Source organism: Acanthochromis polyacanthus, chromosome 11, assembly GCF_021347895.1.
Source record: "Acanthochromis polyacanthus isolate Apoly-LR-REF ecotype Palm Island chromosome 11, KAUST_Apoly_ChrSc, whole genome shotgun sequence".
Taxonomy (NCBI): Eukaryota; Metazoa; Chordata; class Actinopteri; family Pomacentridae; genus Acanthochromis; species Acanthochromis polyacanthus.
In genome coordinates this window covers 28,082,413-28,094,658 of record NC_067123.1, presented here as the reverse complement: position 1 = coordinate 28,094,658, position 12,246 = coordinate 28,082,413, and the positions used below count along the sequence as shown (strand labels likewise).

General features: G+C 39.3%; 1 protein-coding gene across 1 annotated transcript in view; it reads right to left on the bottom strand.

The window, feature by feature from the left end:
- LOC110955551 (electrogenic aspartate/glutamate antiporter SLC25A13, mitochondrial) overlaps positions 1–1,624 on the bottom strand; it is a 51,521-nt gene extending 49,897 nt beyond the window's left edge. Inside the window, 1 exon segment of the mRNA XM_051955074.1 lies at positions 1,469–1,624. Within this exon segment, the coding sequence (XP_051811034.1) occupies positions 1,469–1,480 (12 nt within the window). The 5' untranslated portion in view covers positions 1,481–1,624.
- Positions 1,625–12,246: the final 10,622 nt, after the last annotated feature.

The window sequence follows — 12,246 nt, the reverse complement described above, 5'->3', positions numbered from 1 at the left end:
GCAGAACTTCTATTTTTTTCAGTTTGTGATCCATAAACAAAGTTTTGCCTGTTTGTGAGCGCTTTCTCACAGGTTTGAGTGGGGACCAGCTAAACAGAAGAGTGAACACTTTCCTTCAAAGACTGCTTTACATAAATTCAGATGAGAAATGTTAAATTATACAGTAACTTACAAGCAAAAATCAAACGTGAATTTACCTTGTGGTTTTTAATCACATATCCATAATTGGGGCTGAACAATTACTTGCTGTCAAATTGAAATCGCAATTTGAAACAATGCAATTAGCAAAAAGCAAAGGCAACAATTTAGGATATATGAGGTGTGGCTATTAACTAATGAAACTAATGCTATAATTCAATTTACTTGAGTTGAGCAGACTGAAAGTTGCAGAGGCTGTTTATGCTTACCTATTAGCCAGCGTATACTACAATGCTGAGGCATGCAAGTTGATTTTCAACTTACAGAAGCCCAGTCTCATTATTAAATAGTCACACCTTGAACATTTTGCAGTATTTCCATACTCTCCTCCTTGTGTACCAGTCACATTTATGATGGTATCTAACGTGGTAATGTCCCCTCACATGTTCAGATATTAAACTGAAGTCCAAACCATTCAGCCTGATCAGTGATTAAATGATCTACCTGGGTAAGTTCCAGTCAGCATTGAAGGATACTGCATGTACAGCTATGAAACAAGCTAGTAAGTGAGTCTTGCATTCATAATATTTCATCAAATTTTGTTGAGCTGAAATATGTTTCTGCTACACATGCTTATCCCGTTAACCATCTCACAATCTTGTAACCTACTGAAGGGGCCAGTTCAGAACTAATGCTGTAAATGATGATGCTGTTGTGCTTTTTAATAAAGGCTGAAATAAGTAGCTGTGTAAACATTCATACTGGCAGGTGCTGCAATGTCACACAGAGGAGCACACATTACACCGATTTCTAAGCACCCAGGTTGTATGCAAATAATGGCATGTTAAAGCACTTCCTCAACTCTGTGAGAACTTGTGATCCTACAGGTAGTTCATGACAGGACTTCCACGGCAGGTAGCAGGATGCTAACCAAGGTTATCAAGGTTCATTGCAGCACGTTAACTGGAGAAGGGGCCTGAAATGAGCAAGGAGTGTTTTAAATAAGCAGCAGCAGTCTCATTGCTGCACTTTGCGCCATCGTCGAAACGGCAGCTCGGTCAGTTTTTAGAAGCTCCTAGCCAAATGCACCTTAACTAGCTAACCGGCTACAGTAAAGCCTCAATGTCATTGCCGTGTGGTCGGTGTTAAACTCTAGCACATCCTCTTAGCAGGCTAACCGGCTGTTAGCGAGCTCACCGGGGAGACTTTCTATCCGGCGGAGAGCTACACGGAAAACACCGCCGGGACCGAGCACATCACGGACAGGGCCACAGCTCCGTTCAGAGACGTGAGAGAGTGATGTAGGGGTGAAAACCGAGCAGCCGCTTACCTTTGCTGCCATGCTAAACAAGCTGCCTGTCAGATAGTCCCGTTCACTTCCTCCTGCGTGACGACGTTCCCATGGAGATCACGCGCCGGTGCAGTGAAAGGAGGATGAAAGAGGATCAGCTGTGCACGTGGTGCGGGGGCACGAGGGTCAACTGGTCAGCGGGCTCGTGTCAGAGCCATTCACTTATCCATTCATTAATGTGTGTGTGTGTGTGTGTGTGTGTGTGTGTGTGTGTGTGTGTGTGTGTGTGTGTGTGTGTGTGTGCGTGTGTGTGTCAGGGAGACTTTCTGTAGGTCAATTTCAATTCAATTTGCTTTATTGGCATCAATGTCAAGCAAGTCAATACAGCAATTATATCACAGAACAGAAAAATCATGTATCATTCATCATCAAAACACACAAAAAATCGAATTGTGAGTGATTTGTTAGTTGGAAAGGACATAGTGTGTTTCACTATGTTGATTGAGATATGCTAAAATGTGGTCAGGCCTTAAATCAGCTGTGTCCCTTGATGCATACATCATCATGTGTTATTTCAGAGGCCTACAAGTTCATTCACCTAAGAAACATTAATTCCCATACCGCCTTAAACATGTGAGTTAACTGAACTTCACACGATTAATTTGCTCAATCTAATGACCTAGTAAAGCGTAAAACTAGCTGAGTTAAATTAACTTCAGTTCAAAGAACTTAAGATAATAATCTAAATCCACAAGTCAGATAGTCAGTGGTTACAGACCAAGTAAGTTTTAAGAGATTCTTCTTCATCTACCATTGAGATCTTATGTCAGTTGTTAAAGCTATTTTTGACCACAGTGACACAAATTATAAGTCTATGAGTGAACTGGTTTGATTCTTATGAAAAGAAGCAAGCATAACTCATTTAACATGTATTAAGCACACACAGCAAGCTTGTGTCAATCTTATATCTTTCTCTTTGTGGAGTTTTAGCTCTCTACCAGTGCATTCTGGGAAGTCTGCTTATATCCGAGGTTTGTTATGTTTTTATCAGCTTAATTTAATGAGTTGAGTGAATTCTCAGCATATCATTCATTCAAATGAGAATTTTGAGTCAAAAATGCCTCATTTCGAACATAAGAACTCATGATTTTATGCTGTAAAAGGGTCTGAAAAGAAATAAAAAGCAGACAATCTCCATTTGCAAAGCATGTATATTTACATTCACTTAACTTGAAAAGATAAGTTGATCTGACTTAATTCCTTTTCTTTTGTGATGTTTTACAGTGAATTGGACACAGGGATATATGATCAGAAGGTGTCACATGGACCTTAACTTTATTTGATCCACAATATAGGTTAATAGATACCCATTTTCCATTGAATATGGGTCACTTCTGACCCATGTTGTCCATCAAAGGGTTATCTTTATTTGATGTGACTTATTATTTATCATTGTAAAGTTACAAGAATCACTGCCACGAACTTGAATCTTAATACAGCGGTACAATGCACGCTTACATCATAATTAATTCTACATTAAAATGATGGCAGTTAAGGGATTTAAATATATTTGACAACAGAATAGAGATTGTACCTATAGCAACAAAGAAAAATCCCTAGCTCAAAAATGACTGGTAATAAAATCACATTTTTTAATGATAATAGACATTTGTGCCTTTAAAATGATCAGAAATAATAGGAAATTCATAGATTCCTGTCAAATAGGGTGACACAGAAGGAATTTACTGTGTGTGAATCGCTCATGCTTACTGTTGTACAAAGTTATTCCCTAAAAGCCTTTTCTGAGCTAGGATAAACCTTAAGGTAAATTGCAAAATGCTTATACTTGAAAATATGCAAAACCATCATGAACAATGTGCCACTGATAGCTATGGGGTTGACCTTTTTTCGGTGCCTTGGGTCTTATATTCTCATCATATGGCAATAGTCATGTCAACCACCATCACACGAGGATTTAATATTAACCCTATCTTTATAATGTGATGTGATTTTTGCCCTCCAGTAGCACTAATGTGATTTTTTTTCTATAACTACCACTTTAAGATTTAATATATACAGTATTAAACATGGTTATTTCTGTGTGACTTTATTCTGACGCACATTGAGTTCCTACTATACTGGGGAACAGAGGTCTTTAGACATCAGTATGAAAGCCTTAGTTCCTTCCACACGCCTCCTCTTTCCTTGCAGTAAATGGTTCCTATACTTTATTTCCAGCTTTTCCAGCCCATCTGTGTTTTGTGCCAGGAGGGAAAAGGTACAGAGAGAATTTCATGACTACAAAAGCAAAGGTTAACATTACTCACAGCATAAAAACAATTTAAAAGGGAGCAAAAGGGCTCTAATGGCCCGACAGTCTTCAAAGAAAATGTATTTTGCGCTCAAAATAATTCATAGCTTTTTGCCGGTGGCTTTTCAGCTTCCCGGAGACCCAGCATGAACCACTGTATTTTTCCCAGCAGGCTCTCTGCTCCTCGCAAAATGGCCTTCACCAGGGCATACCTTGCATCCCCTCCAAATATTGACAGCACCGGGTCCATCGCTTATTGGAAAAATGGCTGTAAGTAATGTTTTATCAGCCGATGCAATCTCCACACCTGTATTTTCTCCTGTCATATGACAATATTTGACAAGATTAATGATTTGATCTAGTGACATTTATTTCCCATCACTGTCAATCCGCCAGCAAACAACTCACTTACTTGTGGCATTTAGTGTAGGAAGCATGTAGTAGCATTTGCTTTCCTTTTGTATTATTCATGAACTGCAAAGTTTACTCAAGGCATGTAAACTACAGTGTCTCGCAGCTTAGACGTGAAACTCTTGACTGTTTACATGGAAAATTCTTTTTAAAAATTACACTCTGTGAAATGATGATTGCTTGTCAGGTCTCGAAAAGCTTTGCAAAGCCGGGGCTCTATTTTTAGGAATCAAACCAACAATGATCGTGTCAACATCCCAAAAAGCAAGTGGGGTAATAATAAACCTTGCTAACCTTTGAACTTCCATGGCTTCAGGGGTCTCCTGCCCACATCCCCAGGGGCCCACGTGTCCTGACAGCTTGAGCGATGAGTGGCGGACGGCTGTCTCAATCCGCCTCCTCCTATTTTTAACCCATACTAACACAGAGCCTCGAAAATAGGCCCAAGCTCTAAACAAATGATTAATAGGGCACTTACGGTCTCCACACTGACCCGCGTGTCCCTATTAACAGCCAATAACGGAGGCCCTTTGGGGTCAAAAGGTTTAAAGACTTTCTAATAAAAGTAACAGAGACATGGGGATGTGTTTTGGAGGAGAAAAAGTTGTGTCTCAGTTTGAAATGCTGACAAGTTAATAATCCCTTCTCAAATGGCCCTACCACAGTAAAATGGCCAGTTTGTTCTTACTTTTATTGCTATCATCTGTCAGTCACTCACATCTTTCTTTTTTTCTGCCTCTTCTTAAGTGGACAGAAAGAGCTAAAACAGCTTTACTCTAATGTTCTTGCTGGGGCTTTATTCTCCTTCCTCACTCTGTCTTTTCTTTCCTTTTCTTTTTTTTTCTTTTGGTTGAATGTGAATTCTTATTGTAGTTTTAGGCAGAAAATGTCTAATGGATTCCCAAAGACGTATTCATGACATGGTAATGAGATTCAAATTTGTAAGAGGTTTTTACCTGAAAAAAAAAAGAAGCGGCTTGTGGCAGCGGCTTTGTCCTGTTTTCTACAGCTCCAGAATACAGCTTCTCAGTCACTCTCACTATTCCCAATGTCACCTCAAAATGTATGTGATGGAGATACAAAACCGTTGAGAGTTTAAATGTGGAAACAGCAGAGGAAGGTATTGATCAGTCCCTTGTCAAAATAAGGTTTTCTATGTGTTGTATTATTGGACCATATTAGCCTAAAATATCTTGTATTAGGGAGCTAATTTTCATCAGAATATATGACACATAAAATATATATAATATGAGTAAAGTAAGTAAGGTGTTTCTTATATATTATGTATGATTGATTGTCCAAGTAGAGATGCTTTAAAAGGTATAACTGTGGGTCACTGGGCTTCATTGAAAATGAAATACAATAATACATGTAATTTGAAGTTCCGTTTATTTAACCAAACTTCACATTACATGAATAAAGCAAGAAGATGGTTGTCATAATAATCTGATAAACACTTTAATAATGTTGTTTCTATACAGTGTAAGAAGTGTTTCAAGGGACCTATTTCCATCATTAAATAAAAGCATAGTGGCAAGATGATCTATCTAATTCACTGATTTAGATACAATAATTAAGTTGCAGCATTAGAAAACTGAATTGTAGTTGAGGTATTATAATGAAACTGGCTCGCTAGCTTAATTATTCTCCACCCTGAGTTCAGGATTTTAAGTTCCGTCCTCTATTTTAACATGTATGTACAATTTCAGACAGTTAGACTGAGAATTCTAAATAATTTTTATCTTAGAGAAATGGCTATTTCCTCTGACTTAATGTAGTTTTTTGGTTGAACATAAATAGAATAAAATTATGAGACATTTTCAAAGTGATGCATGACACTTTTAGTAAGTGCGAATATGGTGGTATTCTACATGTTCTTGCTTCCAACAAAGTCCATTAAAAGGCCCAAGCCAAGATTTTCTAGATTGTACTGACAACTGCTATCTGCGTTTGTGAAATTTGATATCCTATTCCTCTGTGCTATAATGCATGAATGTCCAAAATAACTATTTAAAAGACATCAGTGAGCCACAGCATTGTGATATGTCCCTTCACTACATGTAATTTATTGACTTAGTCTCATATATGTCCTCCCCTTGCTGCTGGAAATACTTTATATATCAGTAATTGTTGTTGTTGTTGGTTTGTTTTTTAATTCAGTTGTATGCTGCTAAAACAGTATGTCAATTTAATTTCATGAATATAAGATTGTAAAGGGGGTAGGTTTCTATAAGTTTCACTTCAACCTACTCCTTTTCGAATAATATGTTTTGTAATCAGTTTAATTTCTGAATTGTTTTTTATTTGTTTTATTCGAAATAAACATTTCAATCAATCAATCAATCAATCAAATCAAACTATATTTTTGTGAGCTACTTAGTGGTAACCTGGATACTTGGAGGTGAGCGTGACGTATAAAGTAGAAAAGTCAGAATGCACCCAGATGTGAACTCAGACATTGCTGGTTTTTGCATTGTCACTGGATGTCTTCAAATAACAATATGATAGCATAATGCAACAAAAAAATGACTGACATATTGCAAAACTCAAAAGCTGTTCATATAAAGGCCAGCAAGAGAGCTGTGTCAAAGGCAAACTGGAAAAATGTGTTTTTTATGAGCAAATTTGCCATATAATGTGCTGGAGGGACAGAATTATGACCTCTGGTTAGTGGCTCTGATATATTTTACTCAGCAGGCACACAGAGCAGGACTGCTTTATAAAACTAAAGATGTTTTTCTCCTATTTGCTTGTCAAAATCAGATTGTATGGCCCTAATTGGGTGGCCCTGACATAACCCACATCTTAATTCTTCCAAGAATCACTTTGTTTTGTACAATTTCAGCTCATATTATGTCTTGCTGGAGGACACATCAGCATAACTGCTGATGGACACGGTGGCTGCTAACCTGCAACCACTTGATTACAACCACTTTCCTTCCCCTCCAATTAACTGCGTTTCATCTGAGAACCCAGATTCATGCCAAAGTCATTCCAGTTGTGCAGAACATTTGAAAAAAAAAACAAAAAAAAATGCAAACTCGGAGATGAAAACAATCCATTGTGCAACTAAAAAACCATTGCAAACTTCACACTTGCCAAAGTGGGAATTCTAAATCACTTAGGAGTGTCACCAAAACCACACGGCAGACAGACTGCTCAGATACTGTGGGATGACTCAGACAAATCTGTTTTGCATAAAGGACGAGAAGGTGGTGAGAAATGATGTGGCCATTCTTATGAAATCAGCCTTCGCATAATATGTTGCACGTACAAGACAAAAAATGTGCTTCTAGTCCTTATTTTGACATTTTGTGCTTTTGAAATGGTTCTTTACAGTTCGATAAGAAACACTTTTCGCGAGCAGCCATTATGTTCTTTCTTTAGCGGTCGTATAGGGAGTGTATTAGCAAAATAACAGAGCTCCTTCTGTAAGCTTTGCTGTCCGAGTAACAAGAAAACAATGCATCTTATTACTTTACTGCAATCAGGTTGTCAAACACTATTCTTAATCATCATACATAACATGCAGTGCATTAAAGTGGCATTCTTGTAAACACCATATTTGTAATAGTGTGTGACAAGCTGCCTTTGTTTACACCATAATAACTGGGTGTTTGAATAACTTCTCAATGACTCTAAGTAACCAGCCAGACTCCCTCTGCTTCCATTCAGCTGTGCAGCCTGATAACCTGGATTGACATGGAGTGGACTGTGGATATCAAACAGTAGGGCTGAATGGACTTCTCAGTCATTTCACCTGCAGTCTTGGGGGTGTGCTTCCTGAACACACGTTTCAAATGTACGTGTGGTGCACATCCGCCTGTCACATTATGCAAATTTTGACGTGTGCATTCATAAACATGTGACACATGGAGAGTTAATAGCCGCCCCCACCCACATGCACGCTTGAAGCAGCCTCACTTCTTTTGCACATTCTCCCTGTTTTCCATCTGTCATGAAATTCTCCTAAACCTTAAGGCGAGCTGTCTTTGCTGTAGCTTCTGAATGAATCTGTTTAGCATCTTTCAGTTCAGATGAAGCGCTACACTAACCATGCTTCGGGGCATCTGGGTTGGGCCGAGGGCCTGGCAAAGCAGGGGGAAGGGGTGGATGGGAGTTTTGAGATGGTCCAGACAGGCTAGCGGGCAGGCTTGAGCTCCTCTCTTTCACAACAACAAGGACCCACACTGGAGCACGCTCAGACCTTGCAACCTGAGAGGGCACAGGGGTCCTCCAGGATGCCTGGTTTGGGATAAATGAACCCAGATGCTTCCTGCAAATGCAGAGAGACCAGGCCCAGGGAAAGAGGGTTACAGAAAAAGAGGAGGCTTACCTCCTTTTTTTCCTTCTTCTTTTCTATTTGTGGCAGTTGTCTGTCAAATTCCTGCCCTCTCTCTCATAACTACTGATCACAGAGGCCTCCATGCAAGGAGAATTGTGGGAAATGATCAGATGGCTGCTTGTCTTTGAAGGAAAATGAGAGCAGCAGCAAATCTTTAAGTCCTTTCCTGTTCCTCTTCCTGTCAAGCCGCCACCTGGACTGAAGGAGGAGGGAGAGAGAGAATGATGGTCGCATTGGTCTAAATGACTTAATTGAAGTTCAAGTCAGCAACAGAAGTTTTAGAATGTAACATGAGCATTGTGAATAGGAGTTTTTGAATTATTTACTTTATAGATGTAGGTTTCCTATCCATCCTAGTAGCACACTTGATCCAAGGTGCTAAACTGCCACTCTGTCCCAGATTCTGTTAAATGAAGAGTGAACAGTTCAAAATAGTTGACTTTTGATCGATAGCTTTCCCTTATTTATGCTGTAAATGTGAACCTACAGTCAGCTGCCAGTTAGGTTCACATTAGACTCACTGGATGTACAGTGTGAGTATAAACCTGACTTCAATTTGCTTTGATTTGGCCAAAAACTACAGTGATTTTTCTGCATCCTTCATTAAGGGACAGACCTATTGACACTTCTTCAGTATCATGTTTAAATGTATGAAGTTTAAAGTTTCAGAGCTCTAATGTGCAGCTGTCATGTCAAAAATAAACAGCTGCATTCAGAGTGCACATATTAACTTGGACAATTAACCATTTTCTACCAGCATTTATCTCTTGCATCATTTGCAATATGTTCTTCAATGCTCTCCATTATAAAGACCTGTTCTTCTTTACTGATCAGGACACTTTGTGTGGAAGAAGAATCAAATGTATCAAATACCGCCTTTTATTGGAGGGTACACAGAGCCCGATGAAGGAAATCTGGTTCACAAATCAAGCTTATAACCACCGTTGTGATGCCTGTTATCTCTGGGGTTTTAAGTTTTGATGAGCTGTATATAGAAAGAAAGCCTGGCTATGACAAATGTGCTTCATAATACAGCCCTTAGGGCTTAGCAGGACCCAAATGATTGCGATTGGTTTATAAAAAAAAAAAAAAAAAACCCGGAGCTTTTTCCCCTATGGTGCTGTCAGACCATGCTGCAGTTAACTAGATTTTTAAAAGTTTGTAACTGTAACTTTTTGAACAATTTACTGTTTTTTTTACTCGTTTCCCTGTTTTCTTAAATTATAGATAATAACTAGTAAAACCACAAAAAAACTGCACACTTACTCTAGAAAGCACGTGTCCAAAAATTTCAAAAATTTGCAATTTTACCAATTGTAATGTTTTTACAGTGTTTACCAAAAAATATCATAGATATTTGCCCTTATTTATAAAAACTAAACAATAATAAAACAGATTTGCTCTTTTTTGATAAATCACAGAAAGTATCTTCTAAAATAACAGAAAAAGGTGTTATTTTGCAAGTTGGCTGTGGAAAAAACGGCCAAAACTGTGCATCATGTCCACATAAAAAGTCAATACAATACACTAGTTTGTTCTTTTACAACGTGTGACCATAAAATTACACTGTTTACTGTAATTAAATTTGCTAAAAAGACAGATATGTTGCTGATATTTTCAGAATTTTAGCAGTTTTTGAACATTACAGTAAACATTTTTTTCTGCCATCCATCCTGTCAGATTTTTTTTTAAATCTTTTAACATTAACATAAAAACTTAACATAAAACAAAAAATTCACCAAGAAGTCACAGTGTTCTGCCAGGAAAAAACATAAATAAATAAAATAACCCACATAAAACCACAATGTGTCATTTTTACGCCTCCATTTTGCACAGACTAAACAAACACAATATACTTATCCAGTTAGGAATAAAGGTAACACCAGATGTTTTTTTTTTTTTTTTTACCCCAGTAAGGAAAGCTGTTCCCCCTGTTCCTAGTGTTTGTGAAACAATGAGCTAACCAGTGGAGGATTATATTTAACAATGCAGGCATATGAGTGGCTTCTCATTTAACTTTTGGCAAGAAAGTGAAAAAGCTTGTTTTCCCCAAATGCGAACCTGCTTTTTAAGACAGTGATGCTCGTCTGGTATCACACATGTTCTCAAAGTGCTGATTTTTCTGTCAACAACACAGAGAAAAATGTGATTGGCCCTGTGTGGAAATCTTTCTGCAGCCTTTTCTTTGTTGTCAAGTAACTCATGTCCACCTGCAAAGTGCAACCCTGTCCTCAGCTAGAGCTGGGTGGTGCGATAATGATAATAATAATAAAAAAAACCCGATGATATGGAAATGCTAGAATGCAGATGCTTTCTTTTATGCAGTAGCGCTTCAAAGCTTCTTTCCCACTGCAGTCTGCAGCGATGTGGTTCTCACCAGGGACCTCGGGAGTAACCTGTGTCACTACTAATCCACCAGGCCCTCCTGATGCCATCCAGATGCCCCATCCTGAAACACACACCGACTTCTTTGTTTGCTTCGCTTGGGGTTCAGGCGCTCCCCCCCTCACCAAGTTAGACATGAACTTGCACGTATACAGATGCACACATGCTTACACCGGTTCACGAGCACGGACACACTCATTCCGAACCAACATAGATGTTTGGATACACACTCGAGCACACACACTCAACCCCGCTCACAAACCACCCCCTGTCTGAGGTAGATGCAGCAATGAACGACAAATTTCCCTTTTCCATTTCGCTAAGTCTCGCCTGTTTTAGCTCACTCCTAACTTTCCTTGCCATGTCGGAAGACCAAGAGTTAAATTAGAGAGGACTGAATTTCCTGAAATGAAATGACTGTCAACTCGACTTTGCTCCATCATCTTAGAAGAGTGCAAGAAAAATAACCGCGTCCTTCCATTCTGTTTTCACATAATGAACGGCAAACAGAGTTTGAAATATCAAAGGCAGCGGTGGTAAAAGGCATCACTCTCAAATGAATTATGAAAGAAAGTTGAGTTGTTTGTCTGTCTTTGATCTCAGAGATTTGCAGCGAGCCGGCAGCGTGTAGCCCCTGCATATGTCACCATGACCATTAGGAAGTGCTGACATCTATCTGATAAGGATGACAAAGCAGCAAACACCTATGTGTGTGTGTGTGTGTGTGTGTGTGTGTGTGTGTGTGTGTGTGTGTGTGTGTGTGTGTGTGTGTGTGTGTGTGTGTGTGTGTGTGTGTGTGTGTGTGTGTGTGTGCGTGTTTTTGCGCTGCCAAACCCCAATCTGTTGTCCAAAGTGTCCATGTGCTTGCATTAATGTGATTTCTGTGCATCTGTTCATCACTTTGCATTGAGCGCATGAGGAACTGTGTGTGCATCTTTGTTCTTCCACCACATCTGTGAGTGTGAGGATGAGAGAGTGCATGCCTGCATGGTGTGCTGGCTGACTGTCCTGCCTTGAGGGGAGATAAATGGCTGAGTGTTGTTGTTGTCCAGAGAGCAGACACTCAGACAGCCGCTCACACATGATTAATTGTTTCCTTGTTGGGACTGGGACCAGTCGACTGTGGCTGGGCCAAGGCCTCCCACCCAGCATTTCCAGACGTGTGTGTGTGTGTGTGCGTGTGTGTGTGTGAGAGAGAGAGAGAGAGAGAGAGAAAGAGAACGAGAGTGATGAAATGCAAAGACAGTAAAGAGAGACAGAGAATGTTACGTCCCATTTTATGAGTTTGTCTGTCACTGTGCTCTCTTTTTAAACATATGCTATTGTTTTGAACTCGACCACACAGTGATGCGGTGAGGGGCTTTT